General features: G+C 40.6%; 1 protein-coding gene across 1 annotated transcript in view; it reads left to right on the forward strand.

Annotated features, from left to right (window-relative positions):
- The window catches only part of GPR158 (G protein-coupled receptor 158), a 336,112-nt gene that overhangs the window by 305,030 nt on the left and 9,417 nt on the right, over positions 1 to 21,665 (forward strand). Inside the window, exon 8 of the mRNA XM_054020723.1 lies at positions 15,234 to 15,372. Within this exon, the coding sequence (XP_053876698.1) occupies positions 15,234 to 15,372 (139 nt within the window). The remainder of the gene's footprint in view (positions 1 to 15,233; positions 15,373 to 21,665) is intronic.

A 21,665-nucleotide genomic window follows, 5' to 3' on the forward strand; every position in this document is an offset into this window, starting at 1 on the left:
ATGAAAACCAAGATTCATAGAATACTAGTGAGTGTTCTGTAGTATATTTTGTAAAACAAAATCCTACTAATGTGAGAGTTCATAATTTCACTCTGCTGTCAAATCTTCGCTGAAAGGCAGAGAGAGAATTGTACAGATTGCAGATTATTGAAGTGAAAATTAACAAGGTTCTGCTACAAAGCCATAATGAGATAAAGTTTTTATGCTGACAGAGATTATGGGAGTTAGGATTTATGGAGTATTTTCCATACTCATCTTGATATTTATCCAAACCCTTTAGCAATAGTGAATGTTTTGTATTTAAGTTTGTATTACATTTGACAACATGTTTATGGTGAGAGCAGTGTGGTCTTAGACCAAGACTGGACATCACAGTTCCTGATTCCCCCATCTGCACTCTGAGATGTATTGAGGAGAAAAATCAACATCCTATAAATGGAATTTTATTTAAATTAAAGAAATATAATATATCTGAATCTTCTGTGAGCTTGGATAATGGTGAGTCTCCATACTGTCTTATTTGTAGCTTGCTGTTTCCCCTGCGTTCTCTACAATGTCACTTTCAAAGTTGTGGCATCTATAACACTGGCAGCTGTGGCACCACTGACAATTCTGTGATTTTAGAGGCAGACTTGCTGAAGACTTGAAAATAAACCATCCAAGAACCTTATATTTTATAACTTGAATGTATTCTTTTAGGGGCTGCATTTCTGTCCCCGAACTGGCAACAGACAGATTTCTGGTAGCCAGGAATAAACACATGACATGAAGCCAAAGGGCTCAGAGTATTACAGATCAAACTGTGGTACTTCATCTTGGGGACCTCTCTGACCCAAATATATATCAGCACAAGATTTAAAACTTGTCACTGACTGGACTAACAGCAACATAATAAGTTTAATAGCCAAAACCTCAAACAGGAGAGAAAGATATACAGACCAAATAAAAATAATGAAATCTTGATCCTATTGAAGTAAATCAGAGTTTTACCATTGACTTCAGCAGGGCCAGGGTTTCACACAATATGTATAACACTGACAGATATAATCTATGTGAGTCTATAAAACTTTTATTAAAATCAGAAACAGATGGCAAATATTTGTGGATTAAACCCAAACAAATATTCCCCCCCACACACACACTTGATTGACGGGCGATTTGCCTGAGCTGTTCTCTGATGGTAGTGCACCATTGACCAATCGGTGACTTATATTTTCAATGCTGGCTGTCAGCTGACATGCAAATAAAAGATGTTATAATGGCCACTGAGCAGCCACAACCACAAAAATAACAAAGAAACCACTTGAGTTTGTGGTGCCTAAAGAACTCCCTCTCACTGTATGATATAGTACCTTAAACAGAATGCACAGGCAACCTTAATTCTGGCATTTCTTAACTTTGGAGTGCTTGACTTTGTAACCTTAATGTTCTTTTAATGTAATTAATAGATATAATTTCCTATTTTTTTAAAGAAAAATCTGAAAAAACAGGAATTCCATCACATGGAACCATACTGAGCCCCAGCTGGGTAATCAGTCTGCTTTGGAACTTTAGATCCACAGCACAAACATACCTTGAGCTAATGGAGTAACTGGTAGCAATAGTAGGTTGTTATCCTCTGTGGTATAGAGAGGTATAGGTTGTTCAGGAAGGACAGGATGGGGGAAAGAGAGGCAGTGTTGCATAATGCATGAAGAATATATGTATTTGTTCTGAGGTTCAGAAGTAGGTGAGAGGCAAATCAATTGAAAGTCTCTGGGTGAAGAAGATACAAGGGGGGAAAACAGGAGTGATGTCATGGTAGGAATCTACTGTAGACCATCAGATGACGAGAAAGAGGTGGTAATAATGGGGGACTGTAATCACCCAGACATCTGTTGGAAAAGTAATATGGCAAAACACAAAATTTCCAACAAGTTTTCAGAATGTATTGTGGTTTGCAGTCAATTTTTTGTTTCAGACGGTGGAGGAAGTAACTAAGTAAACATGACTAACAGGGAGAAATGGGTTATAAATCTAAACATGGAAGTCAGTTTAGGTGACAGTGATCGTAAAATTATAGATTTCATGATTTTAAAGAAAGGAAGGAGTGAGAGAAGCAAACTAAAGACAATGGACTTCAAAAAAGCAGACTTCAACAACTCAGAGAACTGATAGGTAAGATCCCATGGGAAGAAAATCTAAGGGAAAAAAGAGTTCAGCAGAGCTGGCAGTTTCTCAAGGAGACAATATTAAAGCATGACAGAAAACTATCTTGATATGAAGATAAAAAGAATAATAAGAGTCCAATATGTCTCTGTAGTGGGGCGGCTGCCCCACGCCCAGAGAGGGTGGGCTGCGGCAGGCCTAGGCGCCTGCGTAGACGCGCAGCCAATCAGAGAAGGGCTCACTGGGAGCCAATCAGAGGGCAGATTGGGGCCAGCCAATCAGGGCCCGGCTTAGCCATATAAAAGGCCGCTCAGAGTGAGAGCAGTCAGTCTGTCCCAGGTCTTTAGAGGGGAAGGTCTGTCTCCAGAGCTGGGAGGCTGGCAGCATGGACAGCGCAGTGCAGGCCAGCTTTAGAGAGTGGGAGAAGGCCCTTCTCAGTAGCCTGCCAGGCGGCAGGTCTGGAAGGAGGAGGCCTAGCACAGAGAAGGGCCGTTGGGGGAAGCGGTCCAGAGGAGGAAGGAGAAGGAGGACAGCGAGACTGTTGCCAGAGGGCCTCTGGACTGGGACTCAGAGTCGTGGGTGGGCCTGAGTTCCCCCCCCCTTTTCCTTTTGTGTTCTGTGGGGCCATACCCACAGCCATAGGCCGCAGGGAGTGGCTGGTCGGAACCACGCCAGATCCGGGACTGCAAGGATCGGGCTTGACGGTGTGGGACTGTTGATTAACCACCACCACCACCCCCCTGGAAGGGGGTGTGAATGGACAAAGGGACACTGTCGGAGGACAGTGCTCCAGAAGAGGACGCCATGCGTTGGGAGCAACGCAAGTCCGCACACCTAACAAAGGCGAGACGACAGGCGGGACGTCACCCGAAGGGGGCGCTCTACTAGTTTGAACTAATTCCCCAAGACGACCAAGAGGAGGCGCCGCAGTGGTGAGCTACCACCCTGTCACAGTCTCCATCAGGAGCTCATTGATAACCTACTTAAGCTATCCAACCTGTATCCTGGCTCCTGGTCACCCACCCTCTCTGCTCCTCCCTACCCTTCTGGCTTCTGCAATCCCCTCTCCTGCTGCTCAGAACCCCAGTCTTCACTTGTGTGCATTCCAATGTGGTTGATTTTTCCAGGACCATCCCTAGGGGAGTGCAGAGCCTGGGGCGGAAGTGACGAATGTGACGAAATGTGTCACTTTTGGGAGCAACCCGTTGCTTCTGGTACTGACCGCGCCAGCCAATCACACCCGTCGGCGGTGCCCCCCAAAGCACTGGGCCCGGAGTGGTTGCCCCAATTCGTCGTACCCAAGGGACGGCTCTGGATTTCTCCTCCTCATACAGTGGACGTAAGGGGAGCATTGAGAGCATTGGGAGAGTCTCCTAGCTCTCAGTACTCATGCCCAGTGCTGCAGTGGCCTCTGGCTGCTGGGAAGAGCAATTAAAGGGAAAGTCTTGCTCAGCTCCAGTAGCCTGGGCTGGGGCATACTCGGTCCGATGGAATCTGTGGAGAATTTTGCCACCAAGCTCTAATAAATCTCTACTGAGCATCTGCAAGGTGAGATGTTTTTGGGTGGGCTGAGGGGGGGGGGAATCTTGAAGGGTCGTTTTTCCCAGGGACAGCAAAAACCACATTACTGACACCAAAGTGACCCTGCCAAATTTGAAGACTGTGCTCTAGTATAGAGGTGCTAGAGCTCAACAAAATGGTTCTAAGAATTTTTTTTAAATGGACAAAACAACCTATTTTTTCTTCATCATGTTCTCAGAAATAGCTGCACTGTTTTAGCTGAAACATTCCAAAAAGATTTAGCCGGAGGCAGACAACCTGCATGGGAAATTTCAGTCTAAACAGTTAAAAATTGGCAAAGTTATAAGCTGCTGAAAACAGGATCTCATCATGGAAAGTGTCAATCTACTTTAACTATAGGCAGCACTATGAGCTTTGCCTATAACAAATATTGTTTAGGAATATGAAGCAATTCAATTAACTATGTTCCTCTCTATGCCCCTTATAAACTTTTGTGTAATACTTGAAAACCACTGAAATATTTAATAAAAAAAAACTAAAATGGGATTTAGCCCCAAAAAACTTCTAAAATTACTATTGTTTCAGCCAACTTTTAATCTAAATTTTTAACAAATGATTAAACCTCAAGAACTCAAAATGCATAAGTATAGTATATTTCCAAATTACCAGTCAAATATAGCATAAAAATATTCTTTATCACACAGCTACATGTGTGTTTCATGGCAAATGCTTTGTAATTACATCATGATTACTTTAATTATCCATAGGTTTACTAAGGCAAATGAACAAGAAATCGATATTTTGTGCCCATATGCAATTATTATAGCCCTAATTTTCCACCTATCATAGTTAGTGGCAAAATTCCCATTAACTTCAACAGTGCAGGATTAGGCTGCCTGCTAGCAACATTGCCCCTTCTTAGCACCTACAGAGGCATAGATCAAATTCTGTTATCTCAGGGCTCGTCTACATTGACACAGTAAATCGGCGCTGTTGCAATCTATCCAGCGGTGTCGATTTTGCTAAGAGGCAGATGCTAAGTCAGTGGGAGAGTGTCTCCTGCCAACATAGCACAGTGTAGACACTGCGTTAGGTCGATGTAAGCTATGTCGCTTAGGGTGGTGATTTTTTCACATCCCTGAGTGATGTAACTTACATCGGCTTAAGCGGCAGTGTAGACCAGGCCTCAGGCACAGTTCCTATGCAGGGCTCCATCAAAGCAACACACTTGCATGGCTGTGCTCCTGCTGCCAAACCTGATGCTCAGCTAGGTACCTGCCACTCAGAGGAGTTCGCTCTAGTGCTGTTGGCTGAGATGGGGTTGTGCTCCAGGTCTCCTCTTCTTTGGGCACTTTCAGTGGCAGTGGCCTGAGCTGGGGAGACAACCCGGGGCTCCCCTTTCCCTGACCACTTCTTGTGTTGTCTAGGCCTTCCCCTACCTCTGACACTTTTGACACCACTGCCCCTTGGGTGCTTCCCCTTTGCATGGCCATTTCCTGTGCGGTTTGTTTGAGGGGACAGGGAAGAGTTCCCATGGCTTCCCTGCCACTCAATATCTAGTGGTACGTCAAGCTGGTGGTAAGGAGCGCAAAGTCTCTGTCGTCCCTCTCTCACCTTTCCTCCTTCCTTCGCTTTCTCTCTTTTCTCTCTTTCTGTTTCCCTCTTTATCTTTTGTATACACACACACACAGTGAAATTGAGGGAGAGGCTGGGGAAGGAGAATGAGGGTGGGAGAGTAGATGCAGTAATGAAAATGAGGTATGGAGAGGAGTCAGTGCAGAAGAACTGAGTGAATGGAAAAGCAGGTGGAATAATGGAGGGGATAAAATGAGAGGGGAAGGGGATGGGAGTGGGTGAGACTATGTTCAGAGGCTTGAGCTCAGGCAGTCAGATCACACATTGCTCCCAAATGAAGTCAGTGGGAGTTGTAAAGATGGAAGGATTTGGCCCCATGTAATTAATAGTTGCCACATATGGTGTATTGCAAAGGAATGCATATTGTTTTGCTTTGAAGATTAAAATGACACTGAAATAAGTATAGCTTAGTTAAAAGGGATAGATAAAACCCTGGTAACAGAATGATCCAGGAAACAATTCAGAACTGAAGAAATATAAATGGATTACAGATCCTTGCATTGTCTGAAAATCCTTTCAGTCTGTGAAAAGGAACTTTTAATATGAAACAGCGTAGCCCTCCAGGTGAGAGGTGGAGTGCAGCAAAGCGGAAAGAGAAGAAGAAGAATCTAGGGCATAGTATTTTTTTCCGTTTTAAAATTGTGTTCACTTAGCTTCCAAAAGACAGTCTGAGCAGTTAAATGGACGGAACAGCCGGCTTTCCAGATCCATGGCTCAGTGAATTTCAGCAAACAGAACTTGAAATAAAGACAATAGATTGAGGAAATAAAATGCTAGTTAAAACTGAGTGAAATCGAATAGCCAGTGTTATGGGTTTAATTAGCGTTCTAATCTGTCAGTATTCTGAGAAAAGATGTCCTCAGTGTAATGGAATACTTCTGTGTTTTGCAAGCAGTACATACTTCATAATTGCCTAGTAAATTTATAGTAAATTGTAATTGTTAATGGTTTCCCCTCTGAAAGAAGTGTAATGAAAGGTGTGCCAGATTAGACAGTGATTTGGAAGGCTACCTCTAGAGAGCAGGAGCCTTGTACACAGTGCAGAATGGTACTTTACAAACTGAAATCACCACTGGAAAATATAATGCAACAGTATATGTTTATAAACAGTGGTGCAAGTAAGCAGGTACAGTCAGGTATTCTGTACTATTAAGATATTTATTGCCAGTACGCCATACTGGAAAGACACATTTTCAGAACTGCAGGGCTCTCCTGGGAACTGCAGTGGTGAAAGGAGTAGAACTAGGGGCTGCAGGGTGGCCTCACGCTGGCAGCTCCTCCAGTGCAGCTGTACTGCCCCCAGCCCCGTCCCCAGCACCTCCACGCAGCTGCGTCTTCTGTCTGGGGTCTGTACAGCCCTGCCGGAGAACTGACCTGGGGACAGTACAGCCGCACTGCTGGAGCTGCTGGCTTGGGGCCTCCTGGCAGCCCCAAGTTCTGCTCCTTTCACCACTGCGGTTCCTGGGAGAGCCCTGCGCTTCAGAAATCGATATCCGGTGCAGCAGGAGGACAGAGCCTCCCCGCACAGGTAATGTGGGATGGGGAGGGGACAGGGAGAGTGCCGGGGCCCCGGGCTGGGGGTGGGGCAGGGAGGAGTCATGTGGGGGGTCATGCTCGGGCTTCGGCCCTGGGCCCCAGCAAGTCTAACGCCAGCCCTGGTGACCCCAGTAAAAAAGGGTTGCGACCCACTTTGGGGTCCTGAACCACAGTTTGAGAACCGCTTTTCTAATCCTTCTCGCAGCATGCAGAATGCCTTGCAAGCTGTACACCCTAAAGCCATCCGTCTTTTACACACGCATCTTCCCCATCTGCACGTTTTTGTGTGGCTGGTACCGATTTAGCTACATATGTGAAAAGTGGATATGAACTGTAGCTAAAGTAAATGGCAGCTAGGAGTGAATGTAGACATTAAACCTTTTTATTAAGAAAGTCTAAATCGTAGGGAAAGTTTTATTAAAATGCCAATTAATGCTAAGATAATTAATAAACTACATTGGCGATAGGAGGCTTTGGAGTCAGAGGCATGTGCATTAAAAGAACACTTCATTGTTCAAGAACAATAATTAACTTTCACAGACAACTCCCTGTTATACAATATATTGTAAACATACAGGACCAGATCTTCTGCTGGTATAAATTGATCGAGTCACTAGAACTATACCAGTCTACATCAGATGAGGATCTGGTCCACTGTATATAGTAAACATGCACTACACAGTGCAAACTTATCATTGCCCTTCCTCACCGAAATGTGCAAAACACCAAAAAAGGACATTTACAAATTCAATTTTAAATAGAAAAGGGGGGAGAGTCATCTTTGGTACAATTGACATTATGGTTCAGTTACACCAGGCATGAATAATGACGTAGAACAATGGTGGGCAACCTGCAGCCCACGGGCCGCACGTGGCCTGTCAGGGTAATCCACTGGTGGGCCATGAGACAGTTTGCTTGCATTTACTAGTCACAGGCATGGCTGCCCGCAAGTAACAGTACTCCCTTCTACTCCCAATTCCCGCAACCACCCACTAATTGGGATCAGACCTCTCAATTTGTGATGGACTCCAGTCTAGACAGATACAATCCACTTATTTATTTAGTGTATGCAATCCGGTCGAGTGAAGTCACAGCGTTTTTATCAACAATGTTCAAGGCACAAAGACTTCCAGAGAGATGAGTCATTTTTCAGTCCTCAACAACGCATGACATGGTTTGTGGATGCCCACATTGACATAGTGGACTGTCTATAAAATGCTACCAAAATTCTGCTGCGGCACAAATTCCATGCCTGGTATGAAACCGGTTGAGAAGGCACCATTGCCTTCGTGGTAAATCAAACCTGGGTTGATATTGAGTGGGGTCCGAGACAAGAATTATTTGTCACTATCTCTGTGGACCATGAAGCTCGCCATGCATCCTCTACTGTAAATCCCTCACCCGGTAAACTTATCCACAATGGGCGCTGTGGGGGCAGATGACCATATGGTGGATTAAACAAGTCTTTAATTAACTATAGATGTAGCATATCACACAATTTTGTCATGAGATTTGCTATGTTTTCCTCTCTGTGAACACTGGGTGGAGCAATATGCAGACAACCAGTAACCATGGTAGAGGAGTAGATTTACGTGTGCCTGAAATAATACACATGGTGGAATTAAGTTGTGCATTGATCATCCTTGTGTGAGACAAGCAAGCCCCTACTGGAGCGCAGTACTCTGCTGCTGCATAACAGAGTGCAAAGGCTATGTAGTTCCGGCCAGTATTCTGAGCAGATTGTTGTGCATTTTGACCTTAGTTGCTGTCTTTGTAAGATGATCATGATAGCTGAGAGCTCTATCCAGCATGATGCTTAGATAAACCAGGTGTGAATCATGCTTTATTCGCTGACCATTGAGAACTATATTCATCTCTCTCCCCACTTGGGCATGATGTAAGTGGAAAACACTCAAAACAGTCTTACTTTCACTTGGTATCAGATGCCACTGATGACAATAATCAGCCATAGCCACTATATCTGCATTCAAAACACTCTCAAGTATATCAAAAGAGTGTGACTGAGTGCCAAGGCATATGTCATATGTATAAACAAACTTGTGAGATCTGATATGTGGTAGGTCATTCGAATGTAAAATGAATAATGTTGGAGATAATACTGATCCTTGTGGTAGGCCATTCTTCTGGTGCCTCCAACCACTTGTTCTGTCACCAATGTGCACACAGAAATAGTGATTTCTCAAAAACAAAGCCATTGCATATACAAACCAACTTGTCATAGATCTAGACAATTTCACCAAAAGGCCCATGTGCCAAACTCTGTTGTATGCCACGGTCTGGTCAAGAAAAACTGAACCAGTCTTCAGCTTATGTTGGAATCCCTTTGATTCTATAAGATGGTCTGCAATCTCTGGATCACCTGACTGCTCATTCTGCCTCAGCAAGTCTGCACAATCCTCATTCAAACGTGGAATGTATACAGGTTGGAAGTCACATGGAATTGTTGCACTTGCAGCTTTAAAAATGGCACAGCAGAAATGATGATTTGCATCTTCCACGGAGATGATGTTTAATGGGATTGTTACAATGCTCTGTTCAAAGTACTCTGTATAGGAGCCCCAATCTGCCTTCCAGAAGTTCCATCTAGGCTTTGGTATGCTCCTTATAATCGGAAGACGCATTCCATCTGAATCAATGACCGCCAATATTGGCTATGTGGAAAATCATTAAGTACAGTACAAGCTACTGGCTGCAGGTGATTGGCAAACGATATGACCCAGCACAGGTCTGGGTATTAGTCCCTAGTCCAACATGCTGAATGGAAAGTATCACACTGCTTAGGGTCATGGAACAGTGCAAGAACATTATTTGTTGCCCACTCCAACTGAATTGAAGCAGAGGAAACAGTATCAGTTAGAGCAAGAGCTCTGTTTAGAGATAAACACTAATTAACAGAGACTGGTGCTCATGTGAATAAGGATGTCAGAGTGGTCCTCATGTCCCTGAAAAGTATAACAAACTATTTATCCAGGTAGCAAGCAGCAACTATAGTAACGTCACGACTTCCGTTACTCTTTCAACAAGAATGAGAGGCCTAAGTAAAACATTTCTTGTACACATGGCTATATGTGAAGTTGCAATACACAGTTCCACCACTAAGGACAAAGAAGTAATTACATGTTGTATCCTATTATGAGGGAGATCTTTGTTTAGACTTCACTTTACCTCCATCATGCGCCAGTGGCCACCTGACTTTTTGTTTAGTATTGTTATTTAATGACTTCAAAAATGGTGAGGTATTAAACTGAGCTTATAGACAATTTTAATATTACGGCTAATAAAAGAAATCCACACCATTTGCGTCTTTCCCTCTGGCTATTTTTGCTTCTGCCCTCCATTTTGCATCTTTTCTGCATATTCTAAAGACCTCCAGTTCCATATTTGGTCACTAGACAGTTGATCTAATACAGATGCCTATTTCAGGCTTCTTTCCTACTACTTGCTCCTACTGCTTCATCTCTTGAGTTTTATGGCCAAATTTTACATTAAAAACTATTTATTAGACTTGGTTAGTAGATATTTAAATAAACGATTGCTCAATTGTTATGGATTCTTATAGAATCCAATAGGTTGCTTATAAACCCTCATAACTATCTAAAACACCTTCTTTGGTTGTACTTATAAATGTCTAAAATGTGCTCATACCATCTATTAACCCTTTATAAACTATTTGTAAATATAACATTAATAAAAAGTGTGACCGATTTCATTTACTGAAATACCACTTTAGTACTTCGTACCTCACTGCTTCTCTTAAAGATGTCACCATCCCTTATTTTTTTTAAAAAATCACTACAGTGCTAGTCCAAAACCCTACACCTTACAGTATTTTAATGCAGTTTTACAAAGTCTATTGTAGCATATCAGTGATATAACATTGCTACACTGCAAAACATTTATTAGCAGTTTTGGCAATATACCTGTATAGTCCGTTAGCTTTTGCCCATGCACTCCTCTACTCCATTCTCTTGAGTGTTTCATTCCTGAGTGAGTCAAATATAAATCCTCATTTCAAACCTGGCAGATTTATCATTAAAAGTTGTGTGGCACAAACTGGCTAGGATAGTGCATGATCAACAATGTTAATCATCCCTGGGGTTCCTTTGCGGTATTTTGTGTGACCGCTATTTAGATGATAGTTGAGACAGTAGTGTTCAGTTTCTCTTGTTGAATTAGTTTCAGCACTCCAAAAGTGTGTTCCATGCTCTTACTTGATTTTTTAAAAAACTCATTTATATATGTTCTATCCATATCGGTCTTAATTTTATATTCAGAATCACAATATGTTGTCCAATGCCCACGTACAAAAAAGCACAGCAAAATTTGGTAACATCTGCAGATTTTCTTTGTAAATTATGGTGTTAGCCTGAAGTTAATTATATAAACCTGATTTTCTTCCTCAAGCACAACTTCTACATGATATATTTAAGATAGGTAATTGGTGCTTTGGATGATAAATTGTTTCTCAACCAGAATATTTTGTTTGCTGTTGCTAATTAAATTATTATAATATTGGGCTTAGCTAGTATATACACTCTTATTTTACCTTGCATTTTAAAAGTTATTCCGATTTGTGTAATATACTAGATGTCATGCTAATTATTTTCTGTAGTCAGAAATGCCACCTCTGTTCTAAATGAAAAGCATTGATAGAAACATTTTACATTAAATAGTGCAACTGTCTGCTGTGTTCCAGTATACACATGCTTTGAATTCCATTGTTGTTGGCATTAAAGTCATAATAGTATAAGTGGCTGCTTAGAAAGAGTGATATTACCTGCATATGTGAAAACGAAATGCACAAAACTTCTTTTGACTTAGAATCAAATTCTGCCATCATTTATGCCCATGAAAGCCCACTGAAATTGACCTTTGCTAATTGAAGTGTGGCTTATTCCATTTCACTTTCTTATTGGGATATTTTAAGAGATTACAGTGTATCTGGAAACATAGTTAAAGTTTTCTTTTGGTTACTGCACTGTAACTATAGAGTCATTACAATGCCTTCTTTAGAGTTATTCCAGATAGACAGGGTCCTTTTTTCAATAAAGGTATCTTCAGAACATGGTGTTTTAAACTTCTTTCCATGCACTTAACAGACTTATTTATTGGAACTCTCAGTGTATATCCTCACTTAGCTCTTGAAACTTATCACTTTCTCCCTGTATCAGTAACAGATTTGGGTTTTTCTCACTTGGTTTGGTTGTTCAGGAGAAAGAGAAATGAGAGCCCTAGGTGTAGTATTCAGGAATTTGATCATTCCTTGGCAGCTAGCACTGACATTGTTCTGTCCTACAGTACTGTTAATATCTGTTTATCGAGGATGACACTGGACTGAAAGACAGAATTTGTAAAAACAGCAAGGGCAATATGTTCTGGTGGCACATCTCTCAAACTCTGCTGGGTCAATGAGAAATTTCTGTAGACCCTTAGAAGAGCCAATGAATTAGCTGTACCAACCTTAGTTTCAAGTATCAGAGGAGTAGCCGTGTTAGTCTGGATCTGTAAAAAGCAACAGAGAGTCCTGTGGCACCTTTAAGATTAACAGATGTATTGGAGCATAAGCGTTCGTGGGTGAGTACCCACTTCGTCAGACGCATAAGGGATATGTTTATTACCTTAGTTCATTACAGTATTTTCTTTTTTTAATTGTATTTGAAGTTAATACCAAGTTAGAACTACACATCTTTTGTGCGGTGGTTCTAGATTTAAGAGAAGAATATATTTAAAAAGAGAGCACGCAAATGACCACTGAATGTCTTTGAAATAGTTCTAAAGGCTAAGATTGCTATTTAGCTTGTTAAGGGTTGCTTGAATTTAATCAAACCAGAAGTTGTGTTCCATGTGCTCAGACAAGTCTTTGGGGAAAAAATATTTCAGTGGATCTTTCCTAGTTTGGTGATATTTATGAGATACAGTAATAGACTTCACTGGCAGTGTAGCCAATGAAGTGGTAGTGAAATGAAACTAGTACCCAATTTGCCCAGGCAGTCAGTATAGGACATAAGAGTGCTGTACTGCTGTACTACTTTACATTCATTTGAGAAGCCCAAAAATAGACCCAGTCAAAAAAATCACAAAAGATGTACTATGGGTCCCCAAAGAGACACTTTTAAAAATCCCAAATCAAACTGTTGTTTGTTCCATTTTTAATAGTAATTATTGTTGGTTTTGGGGGGAGACATAAAAGAGAGAGAGTAATAAAAGTGCTACATATTAGCAGTTGTGAGAAGATACATAACTTTTGGTCAGCAAATGTATAGATTTAGGACTGGGCAAACCACTCACACTAAAACAAGAACCACTCAAAGCTTTGCTCAAAACTCACTGATTCTTTTATTGAGGCACAAAGAAGTTCACATAATGCTGAATTCATTTTCACTTTCTCAAGCCGTTGCACTTCCTGGTTGCATACAAGTCCAAAATTAGAATTGGTAGATCTAAAATACTAGGAGAATAGTTTTGGACTTAACTCAGAAACTATTTCAAATATGGTCCTTCCAAACTGTTGCATATTTTATCAAAACCAGATTGGTAGCTGTTTTTGCCAATCATTACTTGTGATGTTACTATTTAAATGGAACAGGTGCCCATTATGTAGATAGAATTTTCAAAAAGAAAAATAAAGTAACACCAAAAATTATCTGTATTTCTTACTGTAAATTTACTTTTTTTGTGGATGGCCAATAATATTTTTAAATACAGTATCAAAAATAAGCATAAAAGTAGGAAGAGGAAAGGAGCATTTATAGCAAATTTTCCATTAGCTCATAGAGGTGAATTAATTCCAGAGATAGACAGCCACAGTTTTACTTTTTCTCTTTTCTCGTGTTAATAGTGTATGAACTTGCTTCTAATAGAGCATAAGATGTTCTAGGGCAGAGCTACCCAGCATGGTAATGTTTGAATGAGATAATATACTTTTTTTTTTTTTTTTTTTTGAGAGAGAGAGAGAGAGAGAGAGAGAGAGTATTGTTACTTGATTAGTAACAGTAGCAGAGTATCCTTGACAATTTTTTCCCTCTTTCTCCTGTCTCATATTTCCTGTGTTAGGGCCCAATTTTCCGTCAGTTGAAGTCAATAGGAGCTTTGCCACTGATTCCAATGGGAAAAAATCTGAAAATAATAAGGTTGTTTAGGTACCTACATGGTATGCTGGTTGTTTGCTGATCTAAGAGACGAGCCTGTAGCTAGGAGTTATGATGTGGTGAAATGTGATGAAGGCGTGTTTCTAATATAACTAACCTGAATTCAGAAAACAACATTATATATATATATATATATATATATATATATATAATTTAGGGTGGTAAATATAGAGCGGTGTCATGAGCGAAATACTAGTCACAAAATTCAGCAAACCCAATGCAACATAGACATCGTCATGTCTTAATACTGGCCCAGAAGAGCCATGTTCCAGGAGTTGATTCTGGCACTGCATGTGGCAAGACAGGGCTGGCCACTTCCAGCTCAGTTCTCGAGAAGGACATCCCATGTCAGAATAGAAGAGATGAAAGAAATAGGCTGTTCTAATAACCACACCTCTGAGATAGATCCCTGGAATGTGGGATTTTCTGGGCCAATGTGAAAGATGATGTTTGTGTCACAAACAAAATTGTGTCACAGTGAAACATTGACTGAAATGCAAACTCTTGAGTGTGAGGTTTCAGTTCAGTCCCTTCATACAGGGATGGTTTGAGCTGATCCTGAGCATTCATCCATCCCTATTTTGTTTCTTTCATCGCCTATTTCTTACTTATTAAGGAGAAATGTGTCGTTGTAATTACCAAGTCCTTAGGCTCCTCAAAAGAGGCTCATAATGTCTATAAAACATAGGCATAACATAATTAAAGTGAGTAGAGGATGTACTTCAACCCAGAAGAAATAGTTACAGCTGAGTTATAAACCTTTAAATAAAATATTCATATTAAAAAGGCTTACAGACTCTTAACTGAAGTGGCACTTGAAGCTGCCTTTATAACAGGAACCTGAGATAAAAATCAGAAATGTATTACAAATAATGTCAGGCTTCTACCATATCAAGTTGAAAAACAGACAAGAAATTGCTAAAGGTTGGTTTTAACACTTGTAAAATAGTGGGAAAACGTGGAGGCAAAGGTTCCTGGTCTAATGACATATTGTGTAAAAATTAAATGTTTGAAGTTAAATGTTAAATATTAAAGTCAATTTTAAAATATCTGAAAGTATATTAACAATTGTGTATGAATATCTATATTTATGATACATATTGTCTATATGTTTCTATATTTATATATACACAGACATATAGAACATGCTATATAACTTCAAATTTCCTTTATTTTTCATCTATAAAACTAATGGCAAATTATTTCTTTTTGTTCTTCTCACAGCTGAATTTTTATTCCTCTTGTGGGGTGTTTATCTCTGCTATGCAGTGCGGACAGTCCCATCAGCATTTCATGAGCCACGTTATATGACTGTTGCAGTTCACAATGAGCTCATTATCTCTGCTATATTCCATACAATTAGGCAAGTGATCTGTAGATCTAGTATTTAACTGTTTATCTTTCAGGTTTCCCGTGGTGCAATTTAAAATGGGTAATCTGGACAACGGAAGGATCTCATAAATATTTTATTTTGCATATTAAGACGTTATTAAACCTAATGTTCTCATAGGACTGGAAAATATATGTAATCAACTTATTAATCATGTGATTTGTTTTTTCAGTATAGCTAGTTTACGTGTTCTTTATGTCAATTGGATCAAAATTTAATATATATAACAAATTAGATTTAACAGAACTCCTGTCCATTTTAATTCATTTACACAGCACACACTGGTTTGTATCTCCCAAAAACTGGCAATTAAGTATATTAGTATATGTGAATTCTTTCTGGTGTGTAACAGATCAGCAAGTGAAAATCCTTGAGATAATTATATTGGTTTGTGCATGAAGCATAGTGGTTTATATGCTGGATATAAAATAAAGCAATAATTATATACTGTTTATGTATGTAATACTATAACAAATGTGTATGAAAATTCTTGTCTTATAAGGATTATAATTTACCCTGAATTTAGTTGTGGGAAATTAAAGAAATGGTAACAAAAAATTAGAGGTGATCAAATTTGGTTGTGCAAAATTTTCACCGCAGAAATAAAATTGTCCTGGAAAATCCAAATACTGGTATAGTCTACAAATTGTCTCTATGTGAGATTCTGATGTCTTTTGTTGTCTCCTTTCGCTAACCTCCTCCTTTTGTCTCTTGGACAGCCACACCCACTCCTAAGGTCTCTTACCTTCTCTGTGTTAACCACTCTCAAATCTACCTCTTCCCCTCTCATCAGGCTCATGTCTCTTGCTGCCTTTCTGATGTCTTCCTAGATGATTCACAGTTGACTCAAACCAAACACAGAAAAAACAGAACTTCTCATCTTTCCTTCTAAACTCTCTTCCCTCCCCATTTCCTTCATCACAGCTGACAACTCTACCATGCCACTCAAGGTGCAATATTGGAGTTTTTGACAATTCCCCTCTATTCTATAAATCTGATTTTTATTTCCTTTCTGATCAGCTCATCTTTTCAAAAATTCAGTAGATTTCCAGACTCTTTTATTATCATTCTTATAGTCCTTGCAATGGCCAGACCAGCTGTCATTTTCTGAACGTGCAGTTCTGGAGACATCTCCCGTCTGTCCCTGACTGGAATAGCTGCTTCTCTCAGAGTAAATATAGCACAGTGAGAATAAGGAAGTGGAAAGAATCATATAAATGTGAACTGGAAGAGGCCAGTAGGGCATTTATTCTCTATTCCTGCTGGTGAAGAATTATTCCTTTCAGCACAAGGTCTATTGTTTTTTTTCCTTCCTTGCTGTTTGTTATATTTGCCCTGTGCCTCTCTTACTGTTGGATGTATTGGCATTCTGTTGAAATAAGAGATCATATACCATAATTAAATAGGGATGAATGAACTGGTTTGGAAAATGTAAGACCCCTTCTAAAATGTTGAATATTCCAACATAAACTAAATCTTCTTGAAATGTTTTGTGCATTTATTTTCCCATCCTCTTTCATTTTTATCTTCCTCCTTCTCCCTAAATTCTGGGTGTAACCCAAACAGCCTAATCCAAGCATTTTCACAGAGTATGTGTGAAAAGTTGGATGCACTGGATGTCTTGCAGCATAACCTGTTCTGATGAGATAAACACCATAATATTTGACAATTCCAGCAGCTTAATATAGTTTGAGTCAAATTCAGAGGAGCATCCAAATTAAACCCTGAACTTTTTGATATTTGCCAATCATTTACATATCAGGTATCATTCCCTTTTCAAGACCACCTCTAAGTTTGTGTACAGGAATCCCTCTTTTTAAATAGATTTTTATTTAATTAGCATATGAAGATGAGAGGGTGAGTCCCCCCTTTCCCATCAATCAGCATTAACAATAGGACTAGTGATGGATAGCAACTACTTTTTCAGGCAGCAGAAGTGAAACCATGAGGGACCCATGCTGTGGCAAGCTGGGAATGGGCAATAGGGGGTGTATCACTCGATAATTACATGTTCTGTTCATTCCCTCTGGATCACCTGACACTGGTCACTGTGGGAAGACAGGATACTGGGCTAAATGGACTTTTTGTCTGACTCAGTATGGCTGTTCTTATGTTCAATTCTCCCACCCACATATATGATACAGTTTGTTAATGGATACATTGGTGACATAAGTCATGGCGCATGAGTAAAATGGAGTTACTATGTGGCAGGTCATGGTATTTTGTGATGTAGTTCAAGTTAGTTAATATTATGCTTATGTAATGTGTTTAGTCAACATCAAGACACATACAATCTCCTTAAAAGGAAACAATTGACTATGTGTCAAACTTGAGTGAAAATTGTCCATGTAGGAGATGGAACTTCTCAACAACTGCCCACCAATCTGGGTGAGATGGGTTGAGATCAGAACAACCATGATTATTTGCATCTTCATAGCAATATCCACTTCTTTGGGCTCGCCTTCCCAAAATAACACCACACACCACAGTCCAATCTCTGAAAATTGGAGGAAACAGAGAAATGTATGATTGTGTATGCACAGTAATTAGGGGAAGCACTCAAATGCCACAGTGATGCATGCCATATAAGAACTTAGGTATCTATAGCTAGAGCTGGAACAATAAAACGGTGACAAAATTAGACAACTGTAGAGAAGCAAAATCTCCACCCCATAACGAGAGAATGAATTCTGCTGGTCATTTTATGCCAAGGTGGTTCAGTTAGGTTACGAGTGGCGCTACCTCCAAAAGCTTCAACATTCTTCATCTTCAGACAAGTAACATGCAATCCAAAGTGTGAAATGCTTTTTCTGTCTTTTGGCAGTATCAATGGAAATCAAAGAAATTACTGCCAGTCTCATCTTTTCTTCCAGTCTGATATTTACAAACAAACTACCTCATTGAACAGCATAAGTAAAGGACAGACACACCAGCCCCAATCATACACAGCAGCAGGGCCGGCTCCAGGGTTTTGGCCGCCCCAAGCAGCCAAACAAACAAAAAGCCGCGATCGTGAACTGCGGCGGCAATTCGGCGGGAGGTCCTTTGCTCCGAGCAGGGGTGAGGGACCGTCCGCCAAATTGCCGACGAACAGCTGGACATGCCGCCTCTCTCCGAAGTGGCTGCCCCAAGCACCTGCTAGCAGGTGGCTAGGACTAATGGAAGCTCAACCCCTCCCCCGCAAATCTGATCCCAGGTCACCAACTGCCCTTTGCATGCATGTTCAGCTTGAGGCAAAGCCTTGACTTGCACCACGTGATGCTGTGGTGGGGCTCCTTCTAGCAGCAAGTGCCCAGGATGAGTGTGGGGCCAGTCGGGTTTGCCCTGCAACCCCCAGGCCCAGTCCCAGGGCCACAAGACAGGAGCTGCCACTGCCTGAGATGAGCGTGGGGCTGGGTGGGCTTGCTCTCCAGGTGCCCCCCACCCCCACCTCCTCTCCGCACCAGGCTTGGGTAGAGCAAGGCCCAGCCCCGCAGGACAGGAGCTGATGTTTCCAGCTTGCCTTCTGCTTGACCTGTGGGTGACAGAATACATCAGTCTCCATGACCCATACAGGCTTTGGCCTCTTGCTGAGAATGCCCATTAATGCTCTTGAAATGTCCCTTTATTTTTTGTGTTGAGATGCAGTACTTTGGAACAATACTGAACGTATTTTTACAAGGCATTAGCAGTAATGGATGTTCTAAAAATGCTATAGTTACATCTGCCAGGCCATTGAACAGCCATCCAACTAAGACACCACATCATGGGGCACTCGTGGCTCCACCCATGTACCTCTGCCCCTGCACTCTGACCCCAATGCCCTTTTGCAGTGTTGGTGGTAGGGGCTCTCTCTTCCCTCCCAGAGAGGTTGGGGCAATTGGCATATGGCCTCCTTGTCCTCCCAGGAATGGCAGCAGGGGCTCCATTCTCTTTGAGAGCAGAAAGGATCTGCTGTCTCCCACAGAGAGGCAGGAGTGGCAGCACTGGCAGGACCCTAGTACTTACACTGGGGCCCAGTGAATAATCAAGGTGGGCTTGCTGTCACACCCCCATCCAATTGCTATCAAGTTTTACTCAGTCTCTGCCTTTTGCCCGAATAGAATTATTTTTAAAGTAACTTGTACTAATTTTATATGAAAAATATGAGGATTGGTTAAAAATTTTGCATCAAAACCATTTTTAAAGTAAAATTGGGTTTCTGATCAAAGGAAATTTTTGATTAAAAATGTCAACGTTTTCCATGGAAAAAATTGTCTTTTCATTGAAAACTGAAATATTTCCCCCAACTATATTGGAGAAGAGAGATGATTCATCATGGGAGATATAGTCCAACCAAGGAGCCTAGCCTCCTGTAGAGAATGGGGGTATGAGGCACCCAAACTACAACTCCCATAAGGCTTTGCAGCAGCATCTCCCAAACAAAAATTTTTTGTTTTTAATTTTTTTCTGAAAATAGAAATTTTCTGTGGAAAATTTTAGATGAAAATGACACTTTTGTTTGTTGTTTGTTGAACTTTTCCATGGAAAATCCCCCATGTTTTGACCAGTTCTAATATACACCTCTACCCCGATATAAAGTGGTTCTCGGGAGCCAAAAAATCTTACAGCGTTATGGGTGAAACCGCTTTATAGCAAACTTGCTTTGGCCTCAAGCATTTCCGTTATTAATAGTCAGCAAATCATTTTTGTTAGAACTAACACAGTGTATGCAGTAAATAAATCTGTTCTACAATGGTTAAATTGTATCTCCTTTCTTTAATTACAACAATTATTTTATAAGCTTACTTAAAAGATACAGTATATTAACAACACAGGTACTAACCACTGCTAAATGCAACCATGTGGGCTAGGTTTCATCATACATCAATCGTTTGGTCTGCGTGTAATACTTAGGAAAATGCAAAATTCACATAAAATATCAGAAAACACTTTGAATTACACATCCTTACAAATTGTTGTAAAAAAGGATTTTGGTGTTTTAGCAAATAGGAGCATGGGCCACTTTGTCACTTAGACAACTATTGTATGTTATACATAGATTGTTAAGTAATATGAACCGTTAATTATTTAAATAGTTTGAAAACATTTTGGAGATGGAAGTTTTTACTTATAGAAAAGGTTAAAATGAAGCTAAAAAAGGTAAAGTAATCAAGTTTTAGAGACACTGATAAAATGGTAAATACCTTTTTTGGGTACAAGATGCTTTCTTATTTAAGATATACCCCTTAACATTTTTTTAATTTTTAAAAAAACTTGTTATACTTTGTTGCTTCGTGCTACTGCAAGCCTTCTTCTTCGCCAGATCAATTATGGATTTTAACTGCAGTATTCGCAGTCTATCCACATCCTGGCTTTCTAGCCACTTAAGACCAATCTCTAGCCCTACAACCGCATCAGCAGCTTTGGGCGGTGGCTCCGAGAGTTCTTTGTCACTATCCTCAGGGTTAGACACATTTTTTGAGGCATCAGGTGGTTGAGGGGCAACATTATGAATTATATCTATATCTGTAAGTCGTTCATAGGTTGGACACATAGCATCCACCTCCATCCACTCTTGAACATCAGCTACCCCACTTTGAGCCAAGTTCCCTGTAGAGTCGTTCTGCCTCCATGGCCTCTTCTTCTATAAAACCTTCAAAGTTGTTCTCATCTCCGTCTTCTTCCTCATCTTAGTTGTAGTCGCTTTCAGTGACAAAAGCACTTTTGAGACCACAATGCCAACATTTCTCTATCATTGACGGAATGATTCCTAGCGAGGCTGTCTCACCTAAGTTAAATACGTTCAACAAATTCAATTTCTTGATTACATCCATTATGCTATTGTTGTCCTCAACAATTTTCTTTACTAAGGCTTTATGATAGTTCATTTTAAATGTGGCTATAATGCCTTGATCGAGGGGCTGTATTTTGGATGTCATGTTCTTAGGAAGGTAGCTCACCTTTATCTTCCCATCTTTGCTGGTTAAGGTCTCAACTGGGGGATGGGCGGGACAGTTGTCAAGTAGGAGCAATGCCTTTGGCTCCAGGTTTTGTCTGCGTAGGTGGCTCTGGACAGCTGATATAAAATATTTCTTAAACCATTCCTCGAAAATATCCGATGTCATCCAAGAATTTTTTGAATGGCGATAAATGAATGAAACTGAATCCATGTTCTTATGGTGGAAAGCCCTAGGTGACCTGGATTTGCCTATGCACAGAAGTTTAAGTTTATGTGAACTGTTTTTTATTTTCACACAAAAAAGTATTGTCACTCTCTCTTTTATCACCTTAAAACCTTCGGCCTT

The sequence above is a fragment of the Malaclemys terrapin genome, chromosome 2 (genome assembly GCF_027887155.1).
Source record: "Malaclemys terrapin pileata isolate rMalTer1 chromosome 2, rMalTer1.hap1, whole genome shotgun sequence".
In the NCBI taxonomy this organism is placed as follows: domain Eukaryota; kingdom Metazoa; phylum Chordata; order Testudines; family Emydidae; genus Malaclemys; species Malaclemys terrapin.